Raw genomic sequence first — 16,662 nt, forward strand, 5'->3', positions numbered from 1 at the left:
TGGTACTGGAAACTGGTACTGGAAACAGTCTGTGCTTGTGCTGCATGGACATTTGCATGGGAACTGTGTTATGGTCATTAAAAGTGTTAATGAATAGCTCTTTTACAAACAGATGAGAGGCTGAAAATGTGAAATACCAATTCTGAGTAAAAAAAAAAGCCTTGTTAATTTTGTTAAGAATCTTGTAGGGCTGTCAGAGGACTTAAATTACTTTATAGTTTGCTGCATTACTTCATCTCTGCAAGCCCGTTTTACTGGAGCTAGAGGCATGTTAAGTTTAAAACATATTTTGTAATGTACAATGTAATAAGCATTACTTCATAGCAGCAGTGTAGGTTTCTTGGGCTGTTGTTTACATGAATTGACGTTAAAATGTTTTTAATGATGTACAGCTGTAGTAAGCATTTCAGAAAACTTTGGGATCTCTGGAGAATGAGCTGTAATTGAAGTCAGATTGTCCAAAATGCAAGAGACTGGAGTACAGAAGGAAATCAAATCCTGCCATCTTCAAGCTTGGGTTTTACGCTCTTTGGATTTAAACCACTGCAGCCATCAGTCAAATTGAAACCCGCATCACTTGGCTTTTGCTGTTGCACGTTTTCACTCTGTTGTTCCACTGAGTTATAAAATTCTGATTGATTTTGTGCATATGTATGTATGTTTCTAGACAAACCAGAAGACTTCGTGATGCTGAACAAGAAAAAGACAGAATGTTGCTTAAGTCCATTATAAAAGTTTGGAAACAAATTAAATCCCTCCGTGACTTTCAGAAGTTTACTAACACACCCATGAAACTTTGCTTGAGGAAGTATGTTTTGATAATGCTTTTTTATACTTCATTTGCCCGCAGCAGAGTCTTAGTAAGATTAGTTGATTTGGGACCTTAAAATTCTGGTATGAAGGGTGCAGAAGTAAGAATTTGATTAGTGTCTAGCACTGGTTGAGCCTGCCACTATTCTTGTTGAGTTTGTGGAGGAAGGAAGGCTAAAATAACAAGTAATTACTGTAACAGAAAGGAATTTCTACAGGCTAATGGTATGATATCCATTCTGGATAGTGACTGCTGTCAGCTTTTAGACTGTCTATGCTGGTATTTTTAAATAGAACACACTTTTGATCTAACAAAATTAATTCATGGAGAAGTAGACTTATGATACATATTACAGACTTAATTGTAGCCCTTATGTTAATTTATGCAACATGTTGATAACTTGTTTTGAAGGGAACAGGTTGATCAGAGATTAGATGAAGAAGCATATGAAGCAGAAATTCAAGCTGAGGTAAATGAATTGCTAGAAGAATACATGGAAGAATATGAAAAGAAAATGGAGGAGTATAAAACTGAGCTAAAAGAGTGGAAATTGTGGAAGAAAACACAGGTCTGTTTAAATCATTCAGTTTTACAAGAAACATTAAAACTTGCTAAATGTGTGAAAAAAATTGTCCTTATGAAAATTTGTTCTTCTAATACAGAAGAGTCAATTTCAGGGTAGTTATGCATAAATTTTCTGATGTATTTGGACACATTCTGTCTACTTAGAATTTGTTAGTAAATTAATTGTGAATTAATTAAAATTAAAACCAAGTTTTTTTGAGCACTGTCTCCTGCTACTGATTTTCAGCACTTCAGCAGTTCTTTAAATTTAATAGTTTTGCTGCATTCCCATTAAATTCATGCCTTTGTAAACAAAAACATGGATGAATTTTGTGTGCATGGTGAAGCAAAGTGACTATGTGATGTTTCTAGTGAACAAGCAGTTGATGTTATCTCATGTAAATTTCAGTTTTGGAATATCCCAAAACTGAATTGTTTAATGCTAAGCTACAAAGCTTGTGCACTGGAGTTTGTGGCACATGTGCATTCACTTCAGCAGTGTGTATGCAGACAATGTGTCTTGAAGAGTTCTGTCTGCTGGTTGAATAACCCTTCTTCAGTCCTGACAGAATACATATGGTAACGGAGGCTAAATAAGAAGTCGGCTGCTAGCCAGAACGTTCAAGAAACATGTTTATTTTGTAAGTTGGTTGAGAAGGTTAAATAAATGTTTTGTTTGAAGCACATTATATGTTGAAACATATGAATGGAATGCAGTGCTGGATTCTGAATCTGAAGTAGTACTGTAGTGTAAGAGAAATGTCATTTTTGTGTGTTGTGATTTTAAAATTACACAGTCATTTCTCACACATTTATCACTTGTGAATCAAGAGAACAAGGGAAAAAAACTGTAGCGATTGAAACAAGTTCAGGAAGAACATTGTTATTTTTATATGCAGAAATCCAAAAAGAAAAAGAAGAAAAAAGGCATTAATGAAGAGGAAGAATCAGATGAAGATTGTGATCTTGGTGAGGAACGTGTAAAACCCATCCCACCTAAAATGGCCAATAGTCTGGACATTGAACAGCAGGTTAGAGAAAAAGCTGACAACTGCAGAAGGAAACCTGGAGAGCCTGCTCTAATCCCTGAGCTGGTGCTGTCGGGAAACGTAACTCCAACCGAGCTGTGTCCTCGGTAAGATTGATGGTGACCTGCAGATTATTTTCTTTGTGACTTTTCTGGTGTTATTTATTAACTGATGGATTGTACAACTTCAGAAGCATGTGCTCACCGCTTTCTTTAGCCTAGTGATAAAACTGCTCTCTGAAGTTGATACAACTTAGTTTGTTTTCAAGTCACATATAACCTTGTATATAGTGGCTTGGAGAATGTATGTCTGCCCGTTCCCATTGAACCTTCTGATGTTCCTTGAACATCTGCATGGAACAGTGGTGTGTGTATATAAGGAAGATCTTTTCAGTGTAGAGTCTAGGTCACTTTTGGGAGTACCACACTCACTAGCTAGTCCTTTACACCAGTTCTCTGCTACAGTCAACAAAGGGAAAGTAAGGAAATAATGTAGTAAACCAGAGATTTCAGTGTGGATAAAATAAATAGATTTACTTGTTTGTGTTGATTTCTGCATTTACACACACAATTTAACATAGATTTAGTAGATTTTACTCTTTGCAAAAACTCCTTTGTTTTGTATTTATTCAGCAGATAACCTCATCAAGGAATATTGCTTGACTCTTTCATTCCCAGCAGCTAAAAACTTAAATCTTAATTTGATATTATTCGTTGTGTTTTGGAGGAAAGGAGTAAAAGGAAATCTTGTTTCCCTATATAACTCCTTTTATATGGAGGTGGCTTTAGTGGATCTGAAATGTGACCTGTTAATTTTTAAATCATATTGTATTCATGAGAAGATAAAGCAACTGTTAAATAATAGTTTTAAAGTCATTCCTGACTAGTGACATTTTTAGAATACCATTTTAATTTAGGCAACTTCTGTTTACACTTGCAGAATCAGATTCTCATTAAACATAACCAAGGAATAAAAAAGTTATTAAAAATTATATGACAGCTTGTTTGACATATTTACAGAGCTGAAGTTTTGCGACGAGAAGATGTGAAGAAACGCTCAGCTTTTATAAAAGTCCTTTTCAACTCCAAAGAAGTATCAAGGACCGTTACCCGACCAATAAGTTCAGATTTCAGAGTTCACTTTGGACAGATTTTCAATTTACAAATATTCAATTGGCCAGAGAGTTTGCAACTGCAGGTAGATAATGGTTTATCATAGAAACTTTTAAAAAGATAATATGAAATGTAATTACTCTTATAATGCTTGTCTTTTGCTCTATGGTAGTGTTGTAAAGACTGAAAAACCCTTTGTAAATCATCAGTCTTGTATCCCTTCCTTGTTTCTCCAATCACAAACTTTTAACTTTTTTGCTACATTTTTGATGCTTGTTCTTTATACGTACATTTATATGTATGTGTGTGTGTATGCACGCATGTTATATATGAAGTGACTATGGGCAGCATGGGGAAAAGGAAGTAATTGGGACATATGGTTAAATGTGTTACAGAAGCAGCCTCTTAGTTTTAGAAGAACTGATACAAGTTGCAGGTGAACTTGCCAAAATGGCCTTCTTAAGACATTATTGTCCACACAGCAAAATCATCATAACGTTTGCTGGAGGTGTATAATTAAAAAAAAAAAAATCATTGCTAGTAATGTCCATAACTGCACTTGACTTGGTCAGCAGTGCATTTAAGTCAAACCACTACCACCTCTATTCCAAGCAAGAATTAATGAATGAGTCACATGAATTTTCAGGGCCAATACAGTATATTTTTCAGAGGAATATGGTCAGGATTCTACTTCTCCTGTTAAGTAACTTATTGCTGGTAGTTCAGAGGAGGGTGTATACCCCTTGGCTGCTCAATTTATGTAATGCACAGATTGAAAGGGAAAAGAATCATAGAATCATAGAATAGTTAGGGTTGGAAAGGACCTTAAAGATCATCAAGTTCCAACTGCTCTGCCATGGGCAGGGACACCTTGCACTAAACCATCTCGCCCAAGGCTTCGTCCAACCTGGCCTTGAATGCTGCCAGGGATGGAGCATTCACAACCTCCCTGGGCAACCCATTCCAGTGCCTCACCACCCTAACAGGAAAGAATTTCCTCTTTATACCCAATCTAAACTTCCCCTGTTTGAGTTTTAACCTGTTACCCCTCGTCCTGTCACTACAGTCCCTAATGAAGAGTCCCTCCCCAGCACCCCTATAGGCCCCCTTCAGATACTGGAAGGCTGCTATGAGGTCTCCACACAGCCTTCTCTTCTCCAGGCTGAACAGCCCCAACCCCTGATCATCCTCGTGGCCCTCCTGTGGACTTGTTCCAACAGTTCCATGTCCTTTTTATGTTGAGGACACCAGAACTGCACACAATACTCCAGGTGAGGTCTCACGAGAGCAGAGTAGAGGGGCAGGATCACCTCCTTTGACCTGCTGGTCAAACATCTGAATGGAGAAATCATTAATGTCACTCTGAGCCTGCAACTGGCCAGAGAAGAGGAAAGCATCCTGCAATACTGCCAGAACAGGCGCTGTGTACCTTATAATCTGCCTTTCATGATAAGGGAGAATTAGTGAGGCAGAATCCCTTTGGCATCTTTACCTGGTGCCAATGACTGTCACAAGCAGTTACTTATTGTACAGTGGTGTTCTTTATAAGCCTGGAGTTTGTTATATTGTTTTATGATGCTTTATAAAGGTGAGCAGAATATACTTCTAGGAAGAATTCAGATCAAGTTAGCTGCTGGTAGCTGAAATATCTGCTAATTGGGGAATTCAGAAGGTAAATTAATACAGTTTTCTTAATTATTTCATGCTTAAGTAATAGTAAAATCATTTGTTCAGATATTCTGCAGTATGTTTTCAACTTCTCATGAGTACCTCTGGTTTTATTATGTCTGTCCCCGTGTTTTTTTCTAGATATATGAAACAACGGGTATGAGCAGTACCACCTTGTTGGCTGAAGTGTTCATACCTGTTCCTGAGACTACAATTCTGACAGGCAGTGCTCCTATAGAAGAAATTGAGTTCAGCAGCAGTCAGCGTGTGATGTTGGACCATGAAGGAGTTGGGAGTGGTAGGGTCTCTTTGTCTTTCTCAGTTCAGTGTTTCTTATTTCACTGAAACCATGTAGCAATAACAGGCTGGTGTAAGTTTCAGAGTAAATTCTGCTAAGAGTGGGGTTTTTTTAAGTACTTAAATAGTCAGGCCTCTGACACTGCAGAGCAAGCATGTGATGTTAATCGGTATAGCTCCAGTGATGTTAATGTTTTATACCACTGAAGGACTGGCTATAAAAATGTATATGCAGAGTAAATTTCTGTCTTCGTATTTGCCTTGTTGAAATCCTGCAACACATTTTATCCCTGGGACATTGGAAAGATAAAACAAGGGAGAGAGAGGAAAACTGGAATCAGGAATAATACATAGTAGCATATGGAACTTTCAAGTTTATATGGGCTTGAACAGCATTATGAGATGACTGACTTGCATAAGTTTGCCATGTATGAAATGCAGATAGAGCAGAATAATAAATAAACAATGTGGAGGAAAGAAATGTGGTAAAAAAATCATTCAAACAAATATGTTTGTGTCACTGGCCGTGATGACTGTACATGCAGTCACAAAGCTTTAGGACTGAATTTTTAGTCATGCATTATTCTCTTGACTCTGAATTTCTGTTCCATTAATAGCAGTATGCTGAACTGGGAAACTACCAGAAATATTAGGCCGTGTCTGTGAAGCAGAAAAAAAAGCTTTTGACGTAGTTTTCAGGGATTAGCCTTTCCTTCCAACCCAAATGGAAAGCCTTTCTGTGGAAGACTCCGTGGAACAGACTCCTTCACTCTTTATGTAGAGCAGAATCAAGTTATTTGACATTTCTCCATTTATATAAAGACAAAGCTTATTTCACAGAAGTGTTGAATAACTGGTTGGATGGGACCTCAAGGATGATCTGATCCAACCTTTCTTGGCCATGACCTAGCTGGCTCAGTGCCCTGTCCAGCCAAATCTTAAAAGCGTCCAACGCTGGGGAGTCCACCACTTCCTTGGGGAGATTACTCTGATTGTTCTCATTGACTACTTATTTTAAGGATGCATTTTTTTAAAAATGTTCAGACATTGTGTTTGAATGCATAAATGTACTACTTTGGGGTTTTTTTGTCCCTTGATAGGTGTATCCTTTTCATTTGAAGCTGATGGTAGCAACAGGATGACTTTAATGACCTCTGGGAAAGTATCTAATAGTGTCTCTTGGGCGGTTGGAGAAAAAGGAATCCCCCTAGTTCCTCCAGTGTCTCAGCAAAACACAGGCATTTCAAGGTAATATGATAGGAATTTTCAGTGATTCAGGGGAAACTGATTATATTACTATTTTAAAAAAAAACAAAGCTTTCATAAACAAGGATTATCATAATCTTTTTTCCTTAAGTATAGATATTTTACTTTGCGCTGTAACTCCCTGCAGATGTCTTAGGGTACACAGTTTTGGTAAACAGGTTTTAATTAGAAATTTAATCTTTCAGTATGTTAATTATCAACAATATTAAAGTTAAACTCAAGCTGATTAATACACTTTTATGATTTTCTAATAGAAAATGTCTGTACTGGCAAGGAAATTTCCTGTAATTTTGCTCAGAACAGAAGCTCCAGCTTTTTCTTAATCTGAAGTGTATTTGGGGAGGCTATTGGGACACATGCTTTAACTGCCTTCTCTATAATTAATAATAAAGGGTACGCTATAAAAGCCGTAGAAGTTAGTGTAGGGTCTTGACACTGTTAGTGAACTAATCAGTGAAAAATTCTCGTCTGTCGAATCATTCCAAGATAATAGTTTTTCCTGATTTTTCTCTACCAGAAGCGTATTGACATGCAGAAATGAGTATATTATTCCATTCAAAACAATCTAATTTGGCCTGTGGCTGCAAATTGAGTATTGTAGATGATTTGTCCATCTTGTTGCTTTTATATAATTGCAATAAAGTCAAGCAAATGATACTTAAAGTCTGCATTTGTAATGTCTTCAGGTAGCTTCACTGTAAAGCCTTAAGAGTTTTCCTGAGCTTATTAACACTGAGCAAGTACCTTTTCCAGCTGATTAGATTCTGACAGGTTTTTATTTATTTAGAGGTTAGACATTGGCATCCAAATCAGTATGTTGCTACTTTTGACCCAAGCTGCAAATGTGAAAGTAATTTTCTCATCAGTGTGTGAATAACCTGCTGACTTCAGTAAGATTAAAACATAAAGATGTATTCCCAAAGGCTAACTTTAAACTCTGGAGACTAATCACTGTAGTAAATGGAAAAATGGGGAATTTCAGAAGTTAGCTGTAAAAGATTCTTTATTCATCTCTAAAGGGTGATTCAGTCATCTGTGACTTTCCATTGTTTGCTGTGAGACAGCTTTTCATGCCTAAAGTTAGTTTTTGCTGCCCATTAGCTTTTCAGCACAACTGTGATTCAGTGGCATTTGTCAGGACTGATGCCTAAAGATAAAACCTCCATGTTACCACTTTACCTCCTGCTCCAGTAACTGCTGGATATTTGGCTGATTCTAACCAAGGTGAGAAGGATCCATAAGCTCTTAAAGCTTTCTTGAAAATATTCAGCTAAGCAGAGATCAAAGACTCAAATTATCACCCCTAAAAAAAGAAAGGGCAACATTCACCCTCTGTGGTGTTTGATTAATAACATGCATGCCCTGGTGTATTGGGTTTATGTGGCAAGATTTTGGTAGTGGAGGGGCTTCAGGGATGGCTTTTGTGAGAAGACGCCAGAAGCCTGGCTGGCAAGTCAATGTACAAATGGCCTTCGTACTAGCTACCATAGTTCTTTGCCTACTGTGAGTCTAATAAAGTGAGCAGAAGTGTCCAAAGGATAAGGAGTGGAACTGGGACTCTTAGTGTCAGGGAGGGCCAAAAGCAAGGCTACGCCACAAAGGTGAAGGCTGAAGAAGGGTGTCCCAGCAGTTAGTGTCCTTGCCAGCCAGCATGCAGTCTTACAGGGGCTGAACATGACAGGCAGAGCAGGCTACTGGCAGAAGTCCCGACATGGCAAGAGGAGGAATCGGGCCCCAGGATCTATCCAGAAACACCAGGGAAGGGCCAAGACTACAGTGCAGCTCTGAGTAAGCCATCCAGGGTACAGATCAAAGACATGGGGGCAAGCGAGGACTGTATCTGAAAATTATGTTTCAGTATGGATTGCCAAATATTTCATGCTACATTTCATGCTTTACAAGGAAGCAACATGGAATACTGTAGGTGTATCACAGATGTATCAATAAGCACCTTATTACCTTATATAAAAGTTCTTTTCCACCAGTTCCTTTGTATTTCCCCATTGTTTTCCTTTGCATTTCCCCATTGTTTTCCTTTGCAATTCATCATTCCTTCATTCACAAAGCTGCAATTAAGAAGTGTGTAGTGGAATTTACTACTCAGGTTGTGGGAACTTTTGGTTTTGGTTTTTGTGTTGTTTTTTTTTTCCTAAGATTGGATTAAATACTTCTTTTTTCTTTTTTCTTTTTTTTTTTTCCAATTGTTATTATTGCTCAATCATATGCATGGTATAAGTGGAGTCAATTCTGTCTTTTTAGTGCTTTAAAAAATATCGATGCTATTGCATCCATTGGCACATCAGGCTTAACTGACATGAAGAAACTAGCTAAGTGGGCAGCGGAAGCAAAACTTGATCCAAATGACCCAAGCAATGCAGCTCTGATGCAGTTGATCATGGTAAGTGGCTTTTGCAGAGCTGTAGGGATAATGAAGCTGTGAAACAGCTACTCACCAGTACCTTCCCAGGCAATCTGCATGAATGCCAGGGAGGTAGTAGCATTTCAATCTGTTATGGACATACTTGTGTGAGTGTTAAGAAGCAAAATGTTTACTAAAATATGATCTATTAATCCATTTAGTAGTGGTTTAATTATTAATGAGTATGATTTATTAATCCATTCAGTAATATTTTAATGGTGAAAAATAGGTATAAGGGAATATGCAAACTGATTAATTTATAAATTAAAAAAAAAAATACAGGTTTTGAGTTTGTTTCCTTAAGGGGCAGGAGTATTCCCAGTGCACTTGTATGGTATTAAATAGTAAGTTGCTCATAGTGACAACTGCACAAAGAGATCTAGTGTGTTGTAGAAGTTGCAGCTTATCTGAACATCAAATTGAGGAGCTGTTTACGTAGCTGAAATTGTGTAAATGAATCATCTTTACAGTACAGCTGCCTAGGTTACTCTGCTGTGTTACAGTTTTCCTACTCTTTATTATGTTACAAAGAAATAGAATTTTATTGTATTCTTAAATATATATACTTTGCTCAACAAAACCCCACTTTAAAACGCTCGGTGTTTCAGTCTCTTTTTGATCTGTCTCAGATTCTTTTGCTTAAAATGACCACCCTTGCCATATGCAAGTAAGACTTACAGAAGTTATTTTATAGACTTTAGTCACTTTGCATGAAAGGGTTTTGTGTTTTTTTTTAGTAAAAATATATTTTTTTTTTTACTAATTTAGACTGCTACCGGTGGAGAGGCCCGGGTTCCGGAGTTCTTCAGGTTGGAACAGTTGCAGCAAGAATTTAACTTTGTTTCTGATGAGGAATTTAATAGGTCAAAGAGATTCCGACTTTTGCAGCTCAGAAGTGAGGAGGTGGCGGAGTTCCGAAACTATAAGCAAGTCCCCTTACACGAACGAGAAATCAGTGAGAAAATCTTCCAGGTAGAATGTTACCTGAAATATTTCTTTTCTAGTTTTAATGCTAATATTTGACTTGCAATGAAGTAAGTTGGTCCTTTAAAGGATGTACAGCTATGCTGATATGTAAAAAGTGAGAATTTTAATCCTTCAGTCTTTTCTAGTTTTACTTTACTCTAAGACAGCTTCCTTCCAAGGCAATATTTCCACAGCTATACTGTGCAAGCAGAAAGATAAACCACAGCAACTTCTGTAGCCAAATTCTAAGATAGTTTTTGTTAAAGGTAAGAGACCTTTCTTTTCATTCATTTGTAAGTGATTTCAAATACAGAAAGATAATAAAAAGATAATTCAGGCTTAGGCTTACTAACTTTTGAGCCCTTTCTGTGGAGGCTGCTGGAAGTAATGACTAACAAAACTCAAAACAATTTATGTTTTGCTACAGCTTATGTTGCAGTTATTCTGCAGTGGTTTAGTACATTGTTTCAGTTAGCTTACCCTGTCCTTGCCTATCTGTTAAGAACCCTACTGAAATGCAATGTGTGCAGTTTTTATTTGGGTCATACTTCAGTTATTTTTAATCTCAACTCCATTATTAGTGTTAAGTCACGCATGCTTTTGTCCTTTAGCAATTAATGTAGCTAAGGAGCATTTTAGTGTGTTCATTTCCTTAGCAGGATCAGAATCGTAAAATAGGTTGGAAGGGACTGTCAAAGATCATCTAGTTCTAACCCCCCTGCAATGAGCAGGGCATCTTCAAATAGATTGTTCAGGGCCATATCCAGCCCTTATCTCTGATTCTGGCAACTGCTGCTTCATCCCTACTTCTTCTTACATAAATGTATTTGAAACAATTCTTTCTTCCTTTACTTTTGGATTATCTCTTTCTTAAAGGTATTTATTAATTCAGTCATGTCTGGCTCTTTGCAATAAGTATTTTTCCTTTTTAAATTTTAGATTAGTTTTGTACCTTTTACTTAAAGATGTGCCACATCTTTGATACATGTTTCCGATCACGTTGATTTTTAGAGACTTTGTTAATTTCATTTTCTCACTCAAAATCGAAAATTATTGTTTAAGAATTGGTTTATTTCTTTTCTTTTTTCCTTTAAGGGTAACTTGGATAAACCTATGATCACCCATTCCAAGTTAATTTTATGTGACATGATCTTTAAAACTAAGTTTAAAGTGGAATAGTTCCTAGTTGTTTTACTTGCTATTTGGCAAAGAAGTCTGAAAATTCATAGAATTGTGGCAGTATTGTTTGGAAAATATTATCTGGAGGTCATCTAGCCGCACTTTACACTGAAGCGGTGGGACTGTTGCCAGCACTAGATGAGGTCAGCTGTGTATTTGTCTAGCCAAGTTTTCAAAACCTCTAAATGGGAGATTCCATAGCTTTTCTGGATAACCTGTCCCAGTGTTTTCCAGTGATTATAAAAAAAAAAAAAAAAAGGAATAGATCCTGTCCAACCTGAACCATCCAAGATGTATTTAATGGTTGTTTTCTCTTGTTATATTGTCTGGAGCTAGAGAGATGAGTTTGGCACACTCTACCAACTCAAATAGTTGTAGGCAGATACAGGACTGGTCATTAATCTGTTCCTGACCAGGCTGAGTTGAACACCTTGTCCAGTGCAAGAAAGATACTGAAATACTGGAGCAAGTCCAGCACAGAGCTGCTAGTATATCTACCGGCGTGGCACACCTGACATGCAGGAAGAAGTTGAAAGGACTAAGATTTGCTCTGGCCTAAGCAGGCAAGGTTAAGTGGGGACTCTTACAGCTTCCTTCAGGTACCTAGCAAGACAGTGCAGCGAAAAAAGCGAGGCTCATCTTAGTGGCAAGATGATGACAGGCACAAGTCACTCCAAGAGAAATTCCAGTTGAATATAATTAAAACACTTTTCACAAAGAATGCATTCAGATTCTAGAACATGTCCAGCACGTCTGTAGAATTGCCATCTATAGAGGTACTGAAAATTCAACTGGCAAAGGCCTTTGAGCATCCTGATTGCAGTTGTTCCAGCTGTGAGTGAAGGTTTGGATCAGATAACAACCAGAGTTCTCTTCCAACCTACATTATTCTAAGGTTCTGACCTGTTCTTGTAGGTCATGTTCTACAGGCCTCTGACTTCTTACTATTAGTGGACCCCATCCAGTTTCTCCACATGCTTGTTGAACAGGCAGCCCCAGATTAATTTTACCGAGTAGCTTTTAAGTGATGAGTAGGTGCGATTCTAAAGCCAACCTACAGGCTTCCATTAAGGCTGCAGGTCTGGAGAGACCCCCTGGACTTGTAGATTCTCTTTCTTGGAAGCTGAGTGTCAGCTCTAGCCTTTTCTTAATTTATGAGACACCTTCCAAAACTTGTGAATAAAAGTTGCATCTGTCAGTACAGTTGTGTCACTAGTTACATGTATTAAAACACAGTTCAGATTTCAGGTCATCTTCCATGAATACTGCATCACTTCTGTTGTAAAAGGATTCTCCTTTATATTTGCAGCTATTGCAGCTGCAGTAAGAGAAGCCATTTCCAGTTCGAATGGAATTTCAGTATACAGCAGCAGGTCAAAGTTCAGCTTTAAAAGAAGTGAGGGAAATCTTCAAGTTATTCATAGTAATTTAAACAACATGAATCTTGTAACTTAATGGAATTCTTGTCTATATTCATGGTAGTTTAGCAGTGCTGTTGCTGTATACATTAGCATTAAAAATAGCTTTATAAACCTCTGACATCTGTTTTGGTTTATAGTGATCCATACATTAATATTAATGAAATATTTGCCATTTTTCATGTATGTAATAAAGCACTGAATAATTTTCAAATCACAAACTCTAGTAAATATCTTTAGGACTATGAGAAGAGACTGCAAGAGAGGGATGTGATTGACAGCAAAAATTACTTAGATGCCCACAGAGCAGTTGTTGCCAACTATCTACAGAAGGTAAGCCACAAAAAATAAGGATCCACCATATTTCTCTAGACCATACGTTGCTTCTATACTTGGAAGCTTCATTTCCATGAATATTAAAAACTTACTCATCTCTAAACATGACTTACAGACATATTTAAAGTCTCTAGTTGGGCCTGAAACTGGTCTAGTTGAGCAAGTGGAGATTTATAAATGACTCATTTAATGTTACTGAAAAAGACGCCATATACAAGATGACCAGCCATTCTGGATTTTTCCAGCAGTTCTGTAAATTCTCTTTTGCTCCAGTGTCCCAGAGATTTGTATTGTTGTGTCCCAGGCATTCACCGTTTTCCCTTTCCTCCCTATTTTCCTTCTTATAAGCCGTGATGCTAAAAACTTTATTATCTCCATGAAAGTGGCCCTAACCTCTGCAAAAAATGTGATACACATTGTGTCTTGTCCTGCAGCCTGAGGCAGAGGGTATATCTTCCATCACATCACCTTCACTGTGGTATTATAGTACATGAAAACATTGGTCATGTAACCAAGAGAAGTTTGCCATTTCAGATTATTTTGGCAAAATAGGAGGTGCGAAACATGGCTACTAGTTTCTTACCAGTACTGGAAATAATACGACATGTACTAAATTATAGGCAGCCAGTGAAACATACACTATGATGATAACATTGATATGATGTAGGACAAAACAATTTGTCTGTTAGAAAGAATGGTTTGTAAAAGAATCCTAGACAATGAATAGTGTTTAAAACTTCCAGGCAAGTGCCAGAGCCCAGATTCAGTATGATAATATAAAAAACATTATTTTAACACAGCTGTCATGTCTGTGTCAGCCCCACATGTTTTGTCTGATACTTGAGTGTGCACTCAAACATCAGTGCAGTGCACTAAATAATGGTATAGTAGTACAGGGTAATAAGCATTATGGTACCTTGATTTGTCACTCTTTTAGATCAAATACAATATCCTTTTTTTAGAATAATATTTGGGTATTTTGCAGTTATCTAAATTGTCAGGTGTGCTTGAAAATTAGACTTCTCCCATCAGAACTGAAATCCAGTTCACCCTGAAATGTGATCTTTATATGCCTGTCACTTCAAAACAAAAGATAAAATAGTAGTAACTTAAAATCTTTTATAAATAACAAAGGGGGAGATGTATTTCAGAAAGGTCTTTGGTATTGCTGTTCTGCAATGGCGCAGTATATAAAGGCATTACTAGCATTTGTAGTAGGAAAAAAAGACAAAGGCACTATGTCAATCTGCTTCAATGTAGTTGTTGGGAGTTTTTTAAAAGTGGGAAAAAATAATGTCCATTTGGAGATTTGTTTCTATTTAATAGTCAGAATGCAAGTATTTGCAGTAGGTTTGGATCAGAAATGTATTTTGGTCTCTTCTCCCTCTGTATTCCCAGGTTCGAGAATCAGTAATAAACCGTTTCCTCATAGCAAAACACCATTTCATTCTCTCTGACCTTGTTAATGAAGAGGAGATTCCCAGCCTGGGGTAAGAGAGCTGTCTTTATTTGTTCTAAATCAAAATATAATAATAACGTAAAACTAACTGATCTTTTTTTTTTCAAAGCATTGATGTGCCTAACAACCGATGCAATTTTGTGTTTAGTGTAATATATAAACTTCCAGTTACTAAGTGCACCTCTGCCAGTATTGATACACAGAGTGTGCAAAACTTTTTTTAATAAAAAGTCTGGTTTTGGAAGAAGTTGTGGCAGCATGGGGTAAGATTTAGTAGCATCAGGCTGTGATCTGATGAGCTAAGCATAGTCCTAGGTGGTGCCAGACTGAATGATGTCCAAATACCAGACAAGTGTTGGAGCTAGTAACACTACCACTGGTTCTGTAGGTGGTGCACACTTAGAGGTAGTGCACATGCCCTGCAAACAATGTGCAATAGATATTTTTTTTAATAGTCATTTTCTTTATTTTACTTCTCATGTATCTGTATATTGTCGAACGCTGTTTACTTTCAGAAATGTTACTGGGTTTGGAAATGTCTTCTTTTTTCTTTTAATATTTTTTTTTGTAATTACTTTAAGCAGTTTCTTTGAGTGGTTGTTCCAATTGCCATGCTTATTGAGCCTGACATTTATTAGTCATCCCAGCATAGATTACTCTTAAAGTTGCTCACTTAAAAGCTGTGTAAGCAAACAAGTTGTGGAATTTATTTTGATTTCCGTGTAGAATTTGCTTGTGTTCACTGTAAACATGACACTCTTAAAGTGCAGCCAAAGGTTTTTCACTGAGCAGTATAAATCTAAACAGTCCCATCTGCTGGAGATACAGAGACTTGCTCTCTTACAAGAGTTCATCCTATTTTTTAGCTCGTGTTTTCACATCGCAGAATAGAAGAAACCAAATGAGTCTATAACCAGCTTTTGGAGTTGTTTAAAATCAGTTGCTTCACTGATAGTTTCTTATCATGAATATCAATTCATATTTGCTGATTTATATGGTTAGTGAATTTAAAATACACCATGAGTAATAAACTGTCTACTTGGTGAGATATTTTAGTAACTCTTGGTTTTGTGTTATTTTAACAGTAATTACTCTGGGAGTTTTAATTATATAAGGAAATAATGACGCTGGCTGTCCGTTTTCAAAGTAGATTTCGGAATGCCTGCGGTTAATATCAGTGATGTGTAAAAACATACATCTGCTTTTTATTCTTCTGTTTTTATTTTTTCTTTGGTTCTGCTTTACCTTGGGTTGTAAGTTCTGAGGGTCCAGGGTATGTTGTGCCATATTCATTATGATTCCTTTCTATAGCTTACTGTTTGTTGTACATAGCTGTGTAATTAGGTTTTTTTTGCTTATTCCATACAGTGGTTGTTGTCTGCTAGATGCCTTGTTTATAGCACTGTAGTTTAGATCTATCTTGAAGTTGTGTAATTGTACTTGTAGCTTACCTGGTTTTGGGGAAGAACTGAAACAAAACAAAAAAAACACACATACCCACACCTCTCCCCCCCAAAAAAATTTTTTTGCACACTTAAGTTAGAATTTCAGAACTAGAAGACAAAATTGGATTGTGTAGTACTGAACAATTAAAACATTTTGATATTTCCTAGTTTTGTGTGGTACTAACAGAAGCATATATCTAATGTGCATGTGTATCATGGAAACACTAAAATGTTGCATTCTATGCAAGAATTACTAACTATCTGCTATTTGTTTCATGATTATTAGTATTTTGGGACTCAGCCTCTTTAAACTGGCAGAGCCAAAACGACCATTAAGGCCAAGAAGAAAAGAAAGGAAGAAGGTCACAGCGCAGAATTTATCAGACGGAGACATCAAACTGTTAGTGAACATCGTTAGAGCTTATGATATTCCAGTGAGAAAACCAGTGATGAGGTATGTTTAAATGCCTGTTTCCAGTACAGATTCGTTTTCTGGTTTCTGCTGCTTTGAGGAAGCTGAAGCAACTAATGTTGAAATTCAGCCATCTGTGTTGTTTTGATCCTCATGATAAAAACAGATAACACATTTATCTTTTTATTAATAATGATAAAGAACTGCTGTTCAGTGAGTTTGTAGAATAATGTGATCATTTATCAGTAACTACTAACCTCTAGAAATGTTTTACCAAAAACT

The 16,662-nt window shown here is 36.9% G+C and overlaps 1 protein-coding gene across 4 annotated transcripts in view; it reads left to right on the forward strand.

Annotated features, from left to right (window-relative positions):
• LOC130608594 (complement C1q tumor necrosis factor-related protein 7) overlaps positions 1–16,662 on the forward strand; it is a 117,674-nt gene that overhangs the window by 82,277 nt on the left and 18,735 nt on the right. For 3 of the 4 annotated variants that reach the window (XM_057426619.1, XM_057426613.1, XM_057426615.1), the window contains 11 exons: positions 668–808; positions 1,223–1,379; positions 2,275–2,510; positions 3,423–3,600; positions 5,325–5,481; positions 6,581–6,728; positions 9,006–9,144; positions 9,934–10,137; positions 12,969–13,061; positions 14,463–14,554; positions 16,255–16,422. In XM_057426619.1, coding sequence (XP_057282602.1) covers positions 668–808; positions 1,223–1,379; positions 2,275–2,510; positions 3,423–3,600; positions 5,325–5,481; positions 6,581–6,728; positions 9,006–9,144; positions 9,934–10,137; positions 12,969–13,061; positions 14,463–14,554; positions 16,255–16,422 — 1,713 coding nt within the window. The remainder of the gene's footprint in view (positions 1–667; positions 809–1,222; positions 1,380–2,274; positions 2,511–3,422; positions 3,601–5,324; positions 5,482–6,580; positions 6,729–9,005; positions 9,145–9,933; positions 10,138–12,968; positions 13,062–14,462; positions 14,555–16,254; positions 16,423–16,662) is intronic. The other variant, XM_057426614.1, reaches the window with a different exon arrangement.

Source organism: Pezoporus wallicus, unplaced genomic scaffold (assembly GCF_028554395.1).
Source record: "Pezoporus wallicus isolate ANWC-B61680 ecotype Strahan unplaced genomic scaffold, APGP_CSIRO_Pwel_v1 scaffold_13239, whole genome shotgun sequence".
Lineage (NCBI taxonomy): Eukaryota > Metazoa > Chordata > Aves > Psittaciformes > Psittacidae > Pezoporus > Pezoporus wallicus.